The sequence below is a fragment of the Lipomyces doorenjongii genome (assembly GCF_038497915.1).
Source record: "Lipomyces doorenjongii strain NRRL Y-27504 unplaced genomic scaffold V1508scaffold_15, whole genome shotgun sequence".
In the NCBI taxonomy this organism is placed as follows: Eukaryota; Fungi; Ascomycota; class Lipomycetes; order Lipomycetales; family Lipomycetaceae; genus Lipomyces; species Lipomyces doorenjongii.
The window spans coordinates 73,979-91,534 of record NW_027118082.1 but is presented as its reverse complement, the minus strand read 5'-3'; the positions used below and the strand labels follow the sequence as shown (position 1 = coordinate 91,534).

Here is a 17,556-nt window from a genome sequence, read left to right as displayed (position 1 = left end):
GCATGAACCCAAGAAAGGCTGGTGGAGAAAAGGTGGAGGAACAGAGTCCCGTCGACCGGTCGCGGGGGGGCCGCCCCCCCCCCCGCTGATGACGTCATACTTCCTAATGTGACCGCCTAATTGTACGTTGACACGATATGTGAAGATTGAAACGAGAGAGAGAGGAATGGCAGAATAGGAAACAAGACAACAAAGACTAAATTAAAGTAGTTGCGCGAATCTAATATATATTATTGACATATATCCTCCAACACATACTACAAAGTAAAATGCAAACAAAAATACCGATAAATAGACAGAAAAAAATTATGTTTTGTCGATTTAGCAATAATACACAGTCAAGTAACCCGGACACAAAATTGTGGTCACAGGCGCATAACGAATCATTCCAGACAAAATCTATAATAAACCTGTTATGCAACTTTTCTAGCCCATCTTATCATAACCTCCTTCGTCCAAAACTTTAGCTTGAGGTAATAGCGAGATCAGGCGGACGTGCCGTTACCATTCACATACGACGCGTTAGGTCGTTTTAGGGATAGTGGGTATGGATACGCCTCGTCGTCCTCCTCTTCGGGCAACTTAAACCCGATATAGTCATCAGTGTTGAGACCCTCCTGGCCCTCCTGCAGCGATCCAAAATCTCCTGGTGTCATCATACCCGTCCGGTCTTTAGGCGAGGCCTGAGCAGACAGTGGGCGCGAGAGCTTCATCTCCGTGCCGTCAAAGAAGTCTTCGAATCCCTCTTGATTGTCAAACGACGACGAGTATGCGCGCCGTAGTGCCAGCTGACGGGCCTTTATGTACTCAAGCCCCATGCGTTTCCAATCCAACAGATCCGAAAGGCGCTCGGTGCGGTTGCGCTGGTTGATCCGCTGTCGGCGGGATTTCAAAGAGAACTGAAACATGTAGTCAGAGAGTTGGTTGATCGAGTCGTCAATTCCTTTTGATCGACGGTCGACGATGTAAATGCCGTAGTCAGACGTGTTCTCGATGAGCTCTTCCATGTAGCAGCCAAATCCCGACAAGTTCGTCGTGATCGAGGGGACGCCCATGACCGTACATTCGGCTGGAGTATAGCCCCACGGCTCATAGTACGAAGGAAAGATGCCGAGATGGCAGCCACGGACAAAGTCGTCGTAGTCAAGCGAGAGAATAGGATTATTACTGTTCAAGAACTCTGGATGGAAGATGATCTTGACACGGTCGGATGAGTCGTTAAACAACTGTACTCGTCGAATCTGGTTCAGAATTGGATCATTCGCGTCGTCGGCCATGTTGTGCGTGACGATGGGCGGCTGCGTGTGGCGCTTCAGTGCAAAGACTCGCCGCTTCAACAGAACTTTTTCGCTGCCCGTGAGCAGGTCGCTAAGCTCCGCAGAGAAATCTTTGCCAGAGTCCTCATTGAATCTCGCCGACCGCTCAAATAATCGGTGGCCAACGCTCTCCTGAATCTCATTGACGGTGTCGTGAAGGGCCTTCATGACCGCCTGTCCCTTGAGTGTCTCTACCGTGTACGAGTGCGTTGCAGCGGGCATGATAATAAATGCGACCACGGTCTTGTTTGAGTTCTCAGTCTTCAGGCGATGATTGAGACGAGCAAGAGACTCAATAAACATGTCGACGCCCTTATTCCTATACTCATACCTGCCAGCTGTGAAGACATAGAGCGTGTTATCCAGATCGAAATCATAATGACCATAAAAGTGGCCACGAATAAAGTCATTAATCTTGGCCTTGCTGACAGCATGCAGATTCTGGAACTCGTGTACAGCAGAAAACTTGACGACATTCAGACCATTGGGGAGCACGCCGTCCGGCTTTCGCTTGAGCAGGTGCTCGGACTCGTAGGCCGTGATGTGCGACACCGTAGTGAATACGTCTGCCGAATGAGCGGCCGCACGTTCTATGCAGTACCTGTGGTAAATGCCCCGCTTACCGGCCTCTGCGTCGACGTCAAAGTACTGAAGGTTGTTGTAGAAGTCTACCGAGCCAGCGCACAGGTAGCGACCGAGCAAGGTGGCATGGGTAGTGAAGATCGTCGTGACATCTATACGACGCTTACGACAGAGCGGCAGGGCCACTCCAGCGAGCCATTCGTGGAAATGGGCAACAACGGCTCGCGTGCGGTCGTGGTAGACAAACTCACCCAAGAACCAGGCAACGAGATAGCCAAAAACCACCGCCTCATTAGTCTCACTGTCTCCAACCGGGCTTGGGATGCCAGCCACGTTCCACAGATCGGTCTTCCACTCGTCCAGATGAGAGAAGGCTGGTCCAGTTTCGAAAAGTAAGACACGAGGAGCACCTAACCAATGACATCGTTAGTGGCAGGCTCAACAGCATCGCAGCATTAACTTCACCTTCAATTAGCCATCGTCCGTAGAGATACTGGACGCCACGCTCGGACATGGACCGCAGAGTCTCGACAAGGTAGGGATCGGTCGGAGTGAGCTCTTCGACCTCGATTGCAGCCTACGAGGCAGGTTGTGTTAGTATGGGCTAGAGCCTTAGATCAGACACATGCAACACGAGCACATACGCTCTTGCGGTTCAGCGGACCAATGAGAGTGTATCTGTCGCGGTATTCAGCGGTAGTGATGGGGGCTTTCGACTTGATAACAGAGTAAATACCGCCAACTGGGGAACATTAGCATTGAACTCGTTCGAGGAATATGCATTAATGAGCTGAGACGGACCTCGATTGGCGACCTCTGTCGAGATCTCGAATAGGAGATGATGCTTCACGTCGCGGTGTGACATGACGGCAGAGGTAGAGGAGTATATGGAGAAGTCGAGCGAAATAGAGAGAAGAGCGAGAGTGAGGAGACGAGACGAGAGGAAAGAGGAGAGGTGGGATGGGCGGGGAAGATAATGGTCGCGGCGGGGTGGTCCACATGCGCCGTCGTAGACCAATGCAATTAAGGTACCACATGTGGCGCGGTGCGGAGACATCACCGCCACACCACCGCCACATGGGGTCACCTGGTCCACATTGGCGCAGGCCTGTGAGAAATCAGACACACGGCCCGAGGAGCCGGTGACGTATCATTATTATTGGCAAACTGATCCGAGTAACTGAACCGATATCAGATAGTAAAGCACTATCACAGTAAGTACGTAAATATTAAAAACCAGGCAGACTACTACAAAACACAGCACAGTATTTATAGTATGACGCTACTGGTACAATTGTCGATTGCCCGGAGTTCACGTTGTTGGGTTGTCTGTCGGACTCTGCGTCTGCTCCTCCTCCCACTTTCTCGTCCTGCATTAGTCTCTATCTCGACGTAATATCCATACTGGAAGCTCCTGCCACTCAGGCGCTCGCTTGGTAAAATCCATTAGTTGAATGGAATACTATAATGTCCTGATTTGTACAATTCTAACTAACGGTCGCTACTTTGACAATCGAATAAAGCAAACAATCATCCGCAAGTCGGTGTCAGCTACTTGCTAATTTATCGAGATATGAGCTTTTCAGTGAACAATTTGACTAGACATACCAAATGTCATCATGACAAATAACTGCAATTATATTAACCCGGGCCAATATAATACACGGCTCCATATAACACCTTATATACAAGTAATTACAATCGTCGTCTGGCCGGCGGCCTGACGCCACCGTGTCTCAATCGCGTTCCGTCCGTCACTCGCGTCACACATTTTCGCACTCTCGCCCCTTCTCGACCGGTTAAAACATCCAAAAACATCGTGCGGTTTCTGTTGTGATTTCGCAAAATGATCTCGACCGGCTTGTCCGTCAACCCTCTCTCGACCATCTTCGCAAAGAACTGGACCGTCATTCGATATGTAGCCTCCACTTCTCCCCGCGTAGCCTTCTTGAAACCGACCTGACCCGTCGACATGCACATTTGCTTCAAGGGCTCCTGACCAGGCAAATTGTACGGGTTCGCGACGTCCCTGTACACAGCCGAAAGTGTCAGATGCGTGTTATTTCGGTTGAAAAGACAATGCAGCACATAACTCTGAACAACCTTCCTCCGCTCTGACGTCTGAGTCTGTGTAATTGGCGTCGAAGACCGCAACATCTCCCTCAAGTAATCCTCCACAGTCTCAATCCGTTTGCCAGTGCCGTCATCTTGGACTAAACTGTTGACAATAGGCCGGCCCTTCTTGAGCATATGCTGGCCAATCAAGTCGGCGGGTTTTCGTTCCTTTGACTCCGGATGCCTTCGGTCCTTAGACATCTCCTGCATTAAAATCGAGGAAACCTTGCTACCTTTCTTAAGCGCCGAGACGGGTGCACTTGTTTGAAGTCCCCTCTGGAATAAATTTGCTAGGCGGTTGGTCTCAAAGGAACGCGGTAACGACGTCTGGACGAGCCTCTCTCCTATTCGCGACTGCAGCCATGACAACGATGCGCTCATGTTGTGCGCTTTTGACTGCATTCAGCTGACGCCTGTTACAATTGAGTGTCCAGCTGGCGCAGGATATATGATAGGCAGCTGGTCTTCCCTACGGATGCTCGTATTCTGCACCGAGAAAAAGTTGTCTCCGAACATATTCAGAATTCAACGTTTGAGGTGTTAAATACATATGTGTTGCGATGAATGCAGCCCACGTGTAGATCTTCGCATCCCCTCTCCTGTGCGGCCCGACCGCACCGGCGAACAGGGAGAGATTCCACGCACGGAATGCGATCGATTTAGTTATCACACGACCACTCATTTGCAGTTACAGAATGCTATCGACTGTGTTCGCTATTATCGGTATCTAAGCCGCTTGACCGTGACGTGGCCAGGACACGTCTATATTTACTATCTCACGGCACCTCGTTACTTTCTTGGGCACCCTCGTCCCATATTCATATTAAATAACACTCAATTCAGTGTGAATCCTAATAAGCATGTACTCCTTTCGCACAACAGGATTCAATGGCTATGCTGTGCAATATTCACCCTTCTTCGACTCCCGTCTCGCGTGTGCCGCGTCCGCGAACTTCGGTCTGGTCGGCAACGGGCGATTATACGTCCTCGGTCTGACGCCGAGCGGTATCGTTGCTGAGAAGTGGTTCGATACACAGGATGGCCTGTTTGACTGTGCCTGGTCCGAAATCCATGAAAGTCAGATCGTCACGGCGACCGGAGACGGGAGCATTAAGCTGTTCGATATTACGTTGAACGTACGTCCAATGATGATCAGGTGCAGACGGGCGGGGGCGCTGACTGTGCTTAGGATTATCCTGTACAAAGCTGGCGGGAACATACGAGAGAAGTGTTCTCAGCAAACTGGAATCTCGTTGAGAAAACCACGTTCTGCACATCCAGCTGGGACGGTCTAATTAAAATCGTATGTCGCTGCCGTTCAACGCTTAAGGTCCATACTAATATGCAGTAGTGGTCCCCTGTCCGACCAAAATCAATCGCTACATTGCAGCCACGCAATGCTCCGTTGTCGTGTACCTACGCTGCATCATATTCGCCCCATAACGCGACTCTAATCGCTTCATGTTCGTCAGATTCCTACCTCAGGCTGTGGGATCCGCGTGTCGGTGATTTCCCAACAAATAGCGTCTACGCACACAACGGTGCTGAGATATTATCTCTAGACTGGAACAAATACCGGCCCGATATCGTCGCGACTTCCTCCGTTGACCGGACAATCAAGATCTGGGATCTCCGGTTCATGAACCGCACCAGTCCTGCACTACCGGCAATGTCGAACGCGAGTCCGGTCAATGAGCTGTACGGGCACAATTACGCTGTCCGCAAAATAGCATGGTCACCGCACGCGTCGGAGTTGTTACTCTCCGCGAGCTACGATATGACTGCCCGCGTGTGGGAAGACAGGAGCGCGTTCAAACAGTCGGCTACGCAGCCGTCTGTCACGCGTTTGCATCATGGAGGCGGTTTACGTGGCGTGTGGGACCGGCATTCGGAGTTTGTGGTTGGGTGTGATTGGAGTCTATGGGGCGCCGAGGGATGGGTTTGCACTGTTGGTTGGGATGAAATGGTTTGGGTATGGGACATTAGAACTGTATTACGGTGAATAAGAGTATATATTTTAAGTTAACCCACTTAGTAAAATATCAACAGAGTCAGGCACGAGTAGCAAGATATAGTCAAATATCAGCAGGAAGTCGAAGATTATAGCGCGCTCCATATTCCGCTTGACAGATGTCGTATTCTAGCATAGCCTCGTCCAGCAATTGCGCACGTAGCTCGAGCTGCTGTTTCAACTCATCGTACCCTGTCCGGCACCGTAACCGGTCCGCGATTTTCATCAAGTCGACATATCTGTCGTATTTCTTCTGGGCTAACAAAACAGCGTACGCCAACCTCCATAATTTCCAAACGATAGGTGACAGAACGGGCATCTCCTTCATTTCCTGTATTTTTAGCGCAAGTCTCACTCGAGACGATTGCATAAGCTGGATGATCCTGCGCATCGTGCGGAGATCCATAAAATCGACGTCCAACGGAATTCCTGGAGGCGGTGTTTGCGGGCCACGACTGTCGTCCAGTGAGTCCGACTCATATATGAGATCTGGGACGGGTTCGCGCGGTGGATCGGGGTGCATGTATTCGCGTGGAGTAGCCTCGCATCTGTCGCGGGATATGGCCGCTGAGAAATGAGTGGGTACTGCTGGCGACGGCGTGGCGATGAATGCGGCGAGAAATGACAAGTATTCAGCACTTGGAGAAGGCATCGTTGAGGAGGAGGAGATGAAGAAAGAAGGAACAGAAGAAGAAGAGATCACTGAGGCCATTTATAAGCCTGCGAACAAGGAAACTGTGACTTGCGTCGTTTGGTCCACCTAGTCGGTGCTCGTCACCAAGAGCGTGCATGCCTTTCGATATTCATGTGTCGCGGGACCACTGAGATAATATAGAAATCAGCAGTCAGCAGCGGCAGCGCTGTCATATCGTACAAATTTGCTCCCCGACGAAGACGCTCTAAGTGTTGTATAATACTGCAGACGGAATGCAGATCTTTTCATCTGCAAGTTCGTCTATTTTGATGGTCTTCGGTAGTTATAGCATCGTCAGGCAAATACTCGACGAAACATTTATCCGATGGGATAAGGAATTTACAATAGACAGTGATCAACTTCAAGCATCGCAGGGGCTTATCGTACAAATCTTGGAAGTCTAACCCTACCCCGCAGCGAGTAAGAAGGTTCAAAGTCTAAATAAAATACATAGGTAGGGTTCAACCCTAAGTGACAGCAAGTTACACAATCGTATAGCAGTCACAGGTCACAGTCAGTCTCTGGCCCAAATCCGGATGCATACACTCAAACCAAAGCAACCTTTCAGGATCTCGAATAGTGAGTCCCAAACTTCCAGCAACATTAGCAGTAAAGCCATTGTCAGCAACACTCAGCACCCAAATGGCCACCTTCCGACCTCAGATCTCTGTCTTCTCGACCTCTGGCGAGGTGTCCGAGAAGACACTACCCTTGCCTGCGGTGTTCAAGGCGCCTATCCGATCCGACATTGTCCATTCTGTCTACACCGGTGTCGCCAAGAACAAGCGCCAGGCTTATGCTGTCTCCGAGAAGGCTGGTCACCAGACATCCGCTGAGTCGTGGGGTTAGTCATTTTTATTGTGATTGTCCGAGAATTGAATCTACGTTGTCTGCTGGTGATTGTGTTATTACAAGATTCTTGGTTTTGATTTGGATTCGACGACGGGTTTCATCATGATGTCAGAGTGTGAGTTCTAAAATGTTTCCATCTAGGTACCGGTCGTGCTGTTGCCCGTATTCCCCGTGTCTCTGGTAGTGGTACCCATCGTGCCGGTCAGGCTGCTTTCGGTAACATGTGCCGTGGCGGTCGAATGTTTGCTGTATGTTGCATTTCGTTCTCTGGAGGAGGAACGCGTTCTAACAGCGTTGGAAATAGCCTACCAAGACCTGGAGGAAGTGGCACGTCAAGGTCAACTTGAACCAGAAACGATTCGCTACTGCGTCTGCCATCGCTGCCTCAGCCGTCGCTCCCCTCGTTCTCGCACGTGGTCACAGAATCGAGACTGTTCCCGAGATCCCTCTCGTCGTCTCCGACGAGGTGGAGTCGCTCACGAAGACCAAAGAGGCCGTTGCCGTCCTCAAGGCTCTCGGTGCCAACCGTGACGTTATCAAGGTTATCAAGTCCCGTAAACTTCGTGCTGGAAAGGGCAAGCTGCGTGGCCGCCGCTACACCCAGCGACGTGGACCTCTTGTCGTCTACGGCACCGAGGGTTCATCCCTTGTCAAGGCTTTCCGCAACATCCCCGGTGTTGAGGTGATCAATGTCCGTACACTTTCCGTCCTTCAGTTGGCTCCTGGTGGCCACCTTGGCCGCTTTGTCATTTGGACCGAGTCTGCTTTCTCCCTCCTCGACAGTATCTGGGGATCCGAGACGACCGCCTCCGCCAAGTCCGACTACACTCTCCCATCCAACATTGTCTCCAATGCTGACGTCACCAGACTTATCAACTCCGCGGAGATCCAGGCTGTCGTTAGACCAGCTGGCGAAAAATACACCAAACGAACTAACGTCCAGAAGAAGAACCCGCTCAAGAACAAGCAGGTTTTATTGCGGCTTAACCCGTATGCCAAGGCGTTCAAGGATTCTAAGTAAATCTAGGTTTGCTATGGTAGCTGTTTAAAAGAATTGTTTGTTACAGTTAAAATTTGGGTTGTTTTGTATTTAATTTCATGATTGTGTCACTGTAATTTAACACCATTTTCTCGATGAATCCCACACTTGACATGAGAACAGTGTATTATTAAAATTGACGAGTCTTGTGGTTATTCGATACTAAACATCGGGCACTTATTTAGTATGGGGGCGAGTTAGAATATTTCAGGCGCTAATTAGTGCCACTTCTATTCAGTTTTCATATTATCAATGAAGGTAGATTAGAGGTTGGGTTTTAGCAGCAACTGCAGGAAGTTGGTAACCCTAAGCCAAAGCCTTTGGAAACTTTTCGCAGATCTGTTGTTCCTGCGGCACGAGCCTGCCCTCGAGACAACCAACGAGATAGTACAATATCGTACATCATCAGAACTCCGAGGTATTGCATATCAGCAGAAATTCTCTACAGTGGCTGCAATTCTTCTTAGAGAAGGGAGGAGAATGTATAGCCTGAGCGGCGTGAGGGAGAGTGAGAGAATCAGTCTGTAATCGAGCCATCCAATGTGGCCATCCACCGGCCCTCATGGTGTGCGCTTGGAATACGGACACCCCGGTGCGGCATTATATGCTCCATCGCTTTCGCTTGATGGAGAATGGATATATCCGAGGTTGCATACCAATGGTATTTCGTCATCATGTAAATGGAGGCGAACTAAATTTCTAATTGTCTTGCAGGGACCAAATTTCATGGATTGAGGTACGCTCGGACTTATATGCCCGGAACGCGAGTCAGCTTAGAAGAACGACAAAGAATCCCAGTTGATTTTGCTCGAAGGCAGCTTGTATGAGCCTGTAGCTGATGCTTGCGTTGTTCGATGTCCTAACCATCTGTTACAGACACATATCGCACCGGATTCGTTTATTCCAAGCAATGTTCTCAGTGGATTTTCTAAAGACGTGTCGCGTATGCCTGAGGAGCAGCTAATACATCCATTGCAAACACGGTTACTCGATTTTGGACTCGCCAGGGATCATATCGTTTCCAAAAGGCGACCATGCGCTGCATTCGTCAGTGGAGACAGCGGCTCTCGGATTAGTACAAGCTCTTTAAGGTGCTATTGCAGTTAGGGTCAATAGGATTAACCATATATAGATCTATCGAATGTTGTGAATGAAAGGTACAAGCTGGATAACTTTGATGCGTCCATTACGGTGCCGATCTTGGGATCGCTTAGATTCTCCGTGGACATCGCCGATAGAATATTGGGTTTAAAGTTTGCTGGAACAGAATACTCAGACAGTGCTGGAGGTTAGCCCTCACCTATTATTAAGCGAAATTTATAACGTATGCTAACAAGGACAGCTCTGTTGTCTGTTCGGACAGGTCGCGATTGCCAATTTTACAGGCCCGGGATGATTAGATCAGATGAGTCTCGGACCCGGTTGATGACCGCGGATCTCCTCACGAGTGTATCTCCAAACTCAGAGATGTCATTTTCAGATATCGCATTTAACCCGTGGTATTGGCAGCAATTCGGAACAGTCGATGCTTGCGGAAATTGGGCAGTCGCGGATCTTAATGAGGCTCAAACCAAAGTGTCTGCGTTCACATCTGGATCGACAAATAAAGAAGCGGATATCATGCAGTGGCATTCTATACAATGGGGCGCGAACTTGAATAACATAGTTGTGTCGAACAAAAAGATAATACAGTCGTTCGATTTACGTGCAAAAGGAGGAGCAGCGGTTGCGGAATATAGTCCAAGACTGGTCTCGACTATCCGACATGTCCAGCCTGTTCCGGAAAAGAGCCATGAAATTTTTGTTTTGACATCAGAGGATCTGGTTTGGATGGATCTGAGGATGTTTCCAAAGGAATTGCTTGCGTGGAGGCATTATAGAGATTCAGAGGATGACAGTCTCAGGTGTAGTACATTCTCAGTCGACGATAGTATGTCTCGTAACAATCTGAAGTCATGACGACCTCCACTGACAATTTTAGCAGACTCATACGCATTGCTTCATTCATCAGGGGATCCTGTCGTGGCCTGCTATCAGTTCGGAGCTCAGGACAAAATTCCATTCTCTATTGATGATCCGTACATCCTTACTTGCAAGAAAGGACCCAAGTTGCAGGATCTTGTGCCAGTGCCTGTAAATATCGTGGATAATTCCCATTCTGACGAGCTTGAAACTGCCCGTTTCCTATCTATATTCCAGCTTTCAATGGATTACAGTCTGTCGCAACGGATATATTTTTCAGACACAATCACACTGCCTCGGTCAATAGAGCTGGAGGTTGCCAGCAGTGACACATCATGGGAGGTAAATGAGCCTGTACGCTTTAACCACGATTTTATAGAGACATTTCTTCCGAGACTAGTCGACTTCCATCCACTATATGAGCGCATATTCCCTGATAATGACGCGTCCTTAGCAACTAACTCCGACGCCAACGCAGTATCCGAATTATGCGAGGCTGTGCGCTGGCACGTCATGTCGGCCAAATCTAGAGACTCGATTGGGTTGAAAACTTTGCGTGATATTGTATCAAGCCGAGGCGTCATGGGTGATTTACAGTCGGTTTCTGATAGTCTTGACGCTTTGTGTGTGGATCTCTTGAACAAAGGGTTTTTAGTTGACGATCTTGGTTTTGAGAATTTACCGTATGTTGGGAATAGAATTGATACACAAAGTATTTACGAAACTATTCTTGACAAATGGCTTCACTCTCTGCCAATTATTCCACCGTCCAGTCTTGCCTCGCAAGTTGCACAGCAGGATGAAGATACTGTTCGGCTTGTCCCTGCCAAAGCTCGCGTACGCCGTGAAAGAATTGCAAGGGGGATCGCGACAGATTTGACGTTGGAATCTAGAGTTATTGCTGGTGCTATTAAAGTTACTGATACATCTGGGGATGTTCGCTCAGATGACTCATCAGCCGCTGTTGCTCTTAATGCGTTATCTGATTATGCGAAGTACAAGAAGCCATTGATGAATGAGTCTAGCAACACAAGTTTGTTAGCATCTGATTGGAAGTTAGGCAAGCTATGATAAAGGACAATTTGTGAGATTCATAGACGAACAAGACTTGTATAGTAGTTACTATTGAATATGTACTATATCATTTTACTTTACATATATACAATTAACTGTCGCACCTCACAATGAAGAAACAATCACGCCATGTTTGTCTTTCCTTGTGATATTGACGTTTCCCGCAATTCGCGAATAGTATTCTTGCTGATAGTTAGTAATAATACGCATAGTGCAAATCTACTTCAACCTCTTACAGCTAGCGCTTCTGGATGAATTCCATTATCGAAAAGCTTTAGACAGAGGCATATTGTATCTTTATCTATACCTGTATCAAGCAAGAGCGATATTTCATGTAATAACACGGTAGTGTCTTTCTGCGTCATGTTCGGATTTAATCGACTATCGTCTGGACTGAAGACTTTCAGTTCTGATGCCGAGCTATCGCCCTTGCGATATTCGGATGAAAATGTCACCATATCACTCACTATATTGTTAAATACGATCGTTGCTAGATACAAATCGCACAGGGAAGTGTGGCCGAACATTTGTAGAAATGGGAGAATTGATGCGACCCCTGAATTGTATGCCACGAGGAGTTATCTGGAAATCAAAATACGGTGACAACAACTGCTCGAACAACATGATGTCAAACAAACGCCGACAAATAGGTTATGCATATAGTCCAGAATACACTAAGCTAGCAGACCTTCTTCCCTCTAATATTGGCCGTGCGAGTCTTGTCGACGACTTGATCCGCTCTCATGATCTCATTGCCCAATGCGACGACATTATCTCGCCATGTTTTGCATCTAAAGATCAATTAACGGCATACCATGACTCCAAGTTCATATCGTACCTTTTGAATGAAGAAGATGTCACGTATTCCGACTCTGAGGACGAATCTGACGGCAGCGCACACTCGTCTTTACCAAATGAGGATGTCGACAGGAGATTACAGGAGCGTTTTGGTCTGGAATTTGATTGCCCTGAATTTGATGGTCTTGATAAATATATCCAGGCGATATCTGGAACGACAATCGCGTGCGCACGATATCTTACCAGTCGGAATGCGAATAATGACAAGCAGCAAGTAGCCATTAATTGGCATGGCGGTCGGCATCATGCTAGGAAGGACAAATGCTCGGGTTTCTGCTATGTTAATGATATTGTTTTGGGGATTCTAGAGTATGTGATCACATAACACATTCTTGGAAATATTGGATATGAGCTATAATAACGAGTTTCAGACTACGAAAGAGGTTCGAGACAGTAATGTACATTGACTTGGATCTACATCACGGTGACGGCGTTGAGACGGCATTCGCCTATTCCAATAAGGTCCTAACTCTTTCCGTGCATAGATACGATAGGGGATTTTTCCCTGGTACGATTTTCTGTCTTCTACCATTAAGATATTTTGTTAAGAGTGCTAGGTTCCGGGAACTCCAAATTTTGCGGTAAAGGCCGTGGCCAAAATTACACCATCAACGTAGGTCTCAGGGCTGGCTTAAACGACACATCACTACGACGAATACTACGCGACGTTATTAGGCCCGCATTTGAGCGATTTCAGCCTGGAGCCGTCGTCTTGCAATGCGGTGCGGACGGTCTAGCGCGCGATCCAACGAAAGAATGGAATCTCTCAATCCGCGGGCTTAGCAGCGTCATTTTAGATATTATAGATTTCGGTAAGCCGACGCTAGTAGTTGGAGGTGGCGGGTACAACCATTTGGATGCTGCGAGGTTGTGGTGCCTCGTCTTGGGAGAGCTATTGGTCGGCAAGGAAGTGACGGAGAAGTGGGACATGATTCCGGAAGGATCGAATTTCATCCATAAGTATGTTGACGACGGATACGCATATTTTCCGGATGAGGTTCGGAGAATTGATGATTTGAATTTAAAGGACGATTTTCTCGACAGAGTCGTGGAGTGTACAAATGTGCAGATAGCTAAAATAGACCCAGTTCTTGCATACTATCGTGAATCTATCTTTCTAAAACAGAATATTAATGCCCAAACTTTTTATACCCTAACACATACTACCAATATGCATCAATAACATAACAGCAAAAGTCTACAAGTACAGAGAACCAGCAGCAACAAGGTCTCGCCGTATCTTCTCCATCGCAGCATCCATCTTTGTTTCTAAATCTTCGTTGCCGATAACCTTAGCTGCCTGAACCATCTGCCGGAGAAGTTCCTCCAATCTCTTGAACATACGAATCAGACTTCCTTCGTAGACATCGGTCATTTTGCTGATGCGGTTAGTACAGTCTCACGCTGGGCTTACATTAAATAATATGGGGCTTACCAAATTTGAGCAAATGTGGCACCTTGTGCCCACGAATACACGACCTCCATAAGGCTACTTTTAAATCCTTCGACGTAGTCCTCCTCAGAAATATCCAACTTGCTTTCCCGTGAGACCTTTGCGATTCTTCTGGCGGTTTCTTTCAGATCTCGTAATGGTTTAGCAAGTTCAGCAGGCATTTTAGGAGTCTCCTTAGTCTTCTCCTGGAACACGAAGCAGCTGAGTAGAGCCGCAATTTGCTCTGGCGTGAGGTCGTTGAAAACGCCGTTGAAAATCATCTCCGTCAGCATCAATTCATCACCAGTGCTGATTTCACATGCAACTCTACGTTACATTAGCAACATTAGCAAAAATCCCCATTTTCTAGAGCAAAGTTCACTTACCGGCCCTTGACTTCAATGATATCGGCCTCGCTGATGAATCCTAGCCGTCGTAGCACACGCTTGCGACACTTCAACTCATCAAGCTGCATAATCTTATGTGCAGTCTCGATCTTCATTTGCAGCGCTTTGATGTCAGTTCGTAGATCTATTTTTTCCACATATTGACTGTACAGTTCGTCCAACTCTGGCGAACCACTCAGCGGGCTTTCCTTAAGCTTTGACTCAAGAGTGTCGATTTTCTGTAAAAGTAATTATTAGCTATCGTCAACCTATGCCTTACAGAAGGGCAACAATAACTCACCTTAAGCAATGTCTTGAACGCATCGTCTACGAGGTTCATATTTTTGACCGGATCAAGAAGTGTAATGCCATCCGGGAACCGCTTCTTGACTTCGTTGATGGATTTCGCAACATGATCTTTCTGGTTTGGGCTCTTGAGATCGGTGTTGACAAATATCCGCAGATTCGAAATAGCTTGAATACAGCCCAGAAGTACAGGCACAATTTCTAACCTGCAATTGTCGCCCTCGCCTGGCCTCACGCTGTCAGGCAGGTCGTGATTCTTAGGGATAACTGCTGGGGCAGATTTGTTGATAAGCAAGGCGACGTCGACGATGTAGGATTCCTGCGGAGTGAATTGAATACCGGATCCCTAGACCAGTTAGTGCACAATGAAAAGTAGAGTATAACAATTTTACCTTCGGTGGGGATCTCTTTGAGTACGAAATAACCGCACCCCAGCCAAAATCCATATCTCTGTATTTGACCTTCACAAGCCTGCCAACTGTCATGAACGGAATTGCGACACTGGGGTGGGAAATGACAGTTTGGTAGTCCTTTTGATAACTCTCCAACTGTTCTTTTAGGTCATAGTACTCTGCTATGGTCTCTTCCTCCTCGATCTTCATGTCGTTGAATTTAGCAGTCAACAGCATAAGTTCACCTGTTAACAGAGGAACCTGCGACGTGTTCTGAAACTGGAAAAAGCATCGCTCAAGCATGAACTCGGGCGAAATACCTTCGACTCTCATAAGGTTCAGAATCATGTTGTAGCTTAAATGAAACGCGGAATCAAGACGATCAGCTTGGCCCTTAACCATGCCCTTGGCAACCTCGGGCTCCATCTTTTCATCGATCATCAAAATAACAATACCACGATCATCAAGGCCACGACGACCAGCTCGACCCGACATTTGAATATATTCACCGCCAGAAACCCATCTGAAATTCTTTCCGTCCCATTTCCTTACGTTAGTGAACACCACAGTTTTCGCAGGCATGTTCAGACCGATAGAGAAGGTCTCGGTAGCAAACAAAACTTTGATCAAACCTTCTTGAAAGAGAATCTCAATGACTTCTTTGAGAATGGGCAAGAGACCGCTGTGATGGATGCCAATACCACGACGAAGTAACGGGAGAATGTGTTTGATCTGAGGCAATTCCTTGTCCTCGTCAGACAATTGACTGATGGCGTTGTTGAAAACTTTCGAAATCATGTCTTTTTCTTCGTCCTCATTAAAATCCAGTTTACTCATTTGCAGCGCTAAAGCTTCGCATTCTCTCTTGCTGAAGCTGAAGACAATAACAGGATTATAGTTCTTGGTCATAATCATCTTAACAATCTTATAGATATCGGATGGCCCTGTTGATGTCAACATTACACCGTGTCCATATTCGCCAAAGAGAGTTACATACCTTTATCCTTCATAGACTTTCCCTTTTTCTTTCGGTCTTTTCGTTTGACATCATCTTCGACTTTCTCGGCAAGCTGGCCCATTGCTTTCTGAAAGCTGTCCTCTCTGAAAACGCTCTTTTCATCAACAACAAGGTGAATACCATCTCCGCCGGCAGGGAATAAATAGTGTTGCAATGGGGTCGGTCGGAAGTCGGTGTAAACGACGTGGCAAGGCTGCACATGAATCTTACAAATCCATTCGGCGAACTGCATAGCATTGGGGATTGTAGCAGACAAGAAAACGTACCGAACCTTATCAGGTAACAAGATGATGGTCTCTTCCCACACAACACCTCGCTCAGAATCACGCATGTAGTGAATCTCATCGAAAACAACCCAGGCGACCTCACGCATAATCTCGGAGCCACGATATAACATTGATCGCAAAATCTCGGTCGTCATGACTAAGCAACTTGCTGTCTGGTTGATCGTGACATCACCTGTCATTAAGCCTACATCCCCAAATTCCGCCACAAGTTCGCGATACTTTTGATTACTCAATGCCTTGATGGGCGACGTGTAAATGACTCGCTGTTTTGCTCGTAAACTCTGTGCAATGGCGTACTCTGCAACAACTGTCTTACCGGCACTAGTGTGTGCAGATACCAAGACTGACTCATTCCTTTGGATAGAAGCGATAGCGTTTGCCTGGAATGGATCTAGTGTGAATGGGTAAGTCCTCGCTGGGTTTTCAGGCGGCTTGTGTTCTGACAGAGGCACATAGTCGTAATTAGGTGGCAACGCGACCTGATGTCGGACTTGGTGCTGGAGTTTGACCTTGCCATCCGCCGTGTCAGCGTCGGTCGCGCTGCCCTGGAGACCGGCAGAGACAGCAACCTCGCGCGACGCTTCCTGCTCGAAGGTATCAGTCACGACAGGCTCTGCTTCTTCTTCCTCTTCTGTACGTGGTCGCTTAGCATCTCCATTGCTTTCACTAGTTGATAACTCTGAATTGTCTTTCTTATCGTCGTCGGATGAAGAAAGTTCACGAAGACGTTTGCTGGGCTTATTTTGCTGGCTATCCTTCACGGATGACCCGCTCACCGGTGGCCGTCTGCTGGGTGCCGGAGTGGTCTCTGAAAAGACTCCGAAGAGATCTTCCTCCTGGTTAAACATTTTGCTGTTTATGAGCCGCCCGTCTTGTTCTTGGCCTATAATTCGTTGCCACTATCAACAGCAGGCTACGGCGAATTCTACCCAAATATCATGTTAGTACAATGGATCTGGTTATACCAGAGCAGTGAAAAGTCAAATCACACACAATTTCAGATCCGCTACTAAGGTCCTATCAGATAGGAATATTTGACAACTACAAGAATGACTAAAGGGCCGCGGGGATTTGTGCCAATTACTGGAGTGCGGTCAATTGGGACAATCCGGCCCAAAAAAAAAAATCAATTGCAACATATGAGCCCTAACCCTATTAGCAAGCCCTAATTCACGTGACTAGTATCACGTGCACGTCATTTTTCTGAACACCACCATGTAATTTGTTGCTCG

The 17,556-nt window shown here is 47.5% G+C and overlaps 9 protein-coding genes across 9 annotated transcripts; 4 read left to right on the top strand and 5 right to left on the bottom strand.

Annotated features, from left to right (window-relative positions):
• Positions 1–139: 139 nt before the first annotated feature.
• On the bottom strand, positions 140–3,005 carry V1508DRAFT_414453 (glycogen synthase). The gene is made up of 4 exons (XM_066939926.1): positions 2,700–3,005; positions 2,543–2,640; positions 2,364–2,475; positions 140–2,308 (listed from the first exon to the last, which is right to left on the bottom strand). The coding sequence occupies exons 1-4, from the start codon at positions 2,953–2,955 to the stop codon at positions 486–488; spliced, it is 2,289 nt and encodes a 762-aa protein (XP_066796763.1). The 5' UTR covers positions 2,956–3,005; the 3' UTR covers positions 140–485.
• A 197-nt stretch (positions 3,006–3,202) lies between these two features.
• V1508DRAFT_414452 (uncharacterized protein) lies at positions 3,203–4,477 on the bottom strand. The gene has a single exon (XM_066939925.1). The coding sequence runs from the start codon at positions 4,413–4,415 to the stop codon at positions 3,594–3,596; it is 822 nt and encodes a 273-aa protein (XP_066796762.1). The 5' UTR covers positions 4,416–4,477; the 3' UTR covers positions 3,203–3,593.
• Positions 4,478–4,561: 84 nt separating this feature from the next.
• On the top strand, positions 4,562–6,257 carry V1508DRAFT_414450 (WD40-repeat-containing domain protein). Its single transcript, XM_066939924.1, has 3 exons — positions 4,562–5,149; positions 5,203–5,316; positions 5,365–6,257. The coding sequence occupies exons 1-3, from the start codon at positions 4,874–4,876 to the stop codon at positions 6,013–6,015; spliced, it is 1,041 nt and encodes a 346-aa protein (XP_066796761.1). The 5' UTR covers positions 4,562–4,873; the 3' UTR covers positions 6,016–6,257.
• Positions 6,058–7,048, bottom strand: V1508DRAFT_414447 (uncharacterized protein). Its single transcript, XM_066939923.1, has one exon. It carries the CDS (start codon positions 6,734–6,736, stop codon positions 6,089–6,091), a length of 648 nt encoding a protein of 215 aa, XP_066796760.1. The 5' UTR covers positions 6,737–7,048; the 3' UTR covers positions 6,058–6,088.
• A 243-nt stretch (positions 7,049–7,291) lies between these two features.
• Positions 7,292–8,902, top strand: V1508DRAFT_438489 (60S ribosomal protein uL4). The gene is made up of 3 exons (XM_066942178.1): positions 7,292–7,562; positions 7,712–7,818; positions 7,875–8,902. The coding sequence occupies exons 1-3, from the start codon at positions 7,361–7,363 to the stop codon at positions 8,589–8,591; spliced, it is 1,026 nt and encodes a 341-aa protein (XP_066796759.1). The 5' UTR covers positions 7,292–7,360; the 3' UTR covers positions 8,592–8,902.
• Positions 8,903–9,361: 459 nt separating this feature from the next.
• On the top strand, positions 9,362–11,839 carry V1508DRAFT_63219 (RNA polymerase I-specific transcription initiation factor RRN6-like protein). Its single transcript, XM_066942987.1, has 5 exons — positions 9,362–9,426; positions 9,486–9,684; positions 9,742–9,897; positions 9,952–10,539; positions 10,594–11,839. Exons 2-5 carry the CDS (start codon positions 9,555–9,557, stop codon positions 11,640–11,642), a joined length of 1,923 nt encoding a protein of 640 aa, XP_066796758.1. The 5' UTR covers positions 9,362–9,426; positions 9,486–9,554; the 3' UTR covers positions 11,643–11,839.
• V1508DRAFT_396509 (mitotic-spindle organizing gamma-tubulin ring associated-domain-containing protein) lies at positions 11,768–12,103 on the bottom strand (the record flags this gene model as incomplete). The annotated part of the gene is made up of 2 exons (XM_066938107.1): positions 11,768–11,827; positions 11,882–12,103. 2 exons carry the CDS (start codon positions 12,101–12,103, stop codon positions 11,768–11,770), a joined length of 282 nt encoding a protein of 93 aa, XP_066796757.1.
• Positions 12,104–12,210: 107 nt separating this feature from the next.
• Positions 12,211–13,686, top strand: V1508DRAFT_352463 (uncharacterized protein; the record flags this gene model as incomplete). The annotated part of the gene is made up of 3 exons (XM_066936854.1): positions 12,211–12,812; positions 12,875–13,011; positions 13,061–13,686. 3 exons carry the CDS (start codon positions 12,211–12,213, stop codon positions 13,684–13,686), a joined length of 1,365 nt encoding a protein of 454 aa, XP_066796756.1.
• Positions 13,505–17,410, bottom strand: V1508DRAFT_368268 (rRNA-processing arch domain-containing protein). Its single transcript, XM_066937402.1, has 7 exons — positions 17,318–17,410; positions 16,017–17,249; positions 15,020–15,963; positions 14,623–14,973; positions 14,322–14,560; positions 13,939–14,262; positions 13,505–13,882 (listed from the first exon to the last, which is right to left on the bottom strand). The coding sequence occupies exons 2-7, from the start codon at positions 17,170–17,172 to the stop codon at positions 13,702–13,704; spliced, it is 3,195 nt and encodes a 1,064-aa protein (XP_066796755.1). The 5' UTR covers positions 17,173–17,249; positions 17,318–17,410; the 3' UTR covers positions 13,505–13,701.
• Positions 17,411–17,556: the final 146 nt, after the last annotated feature.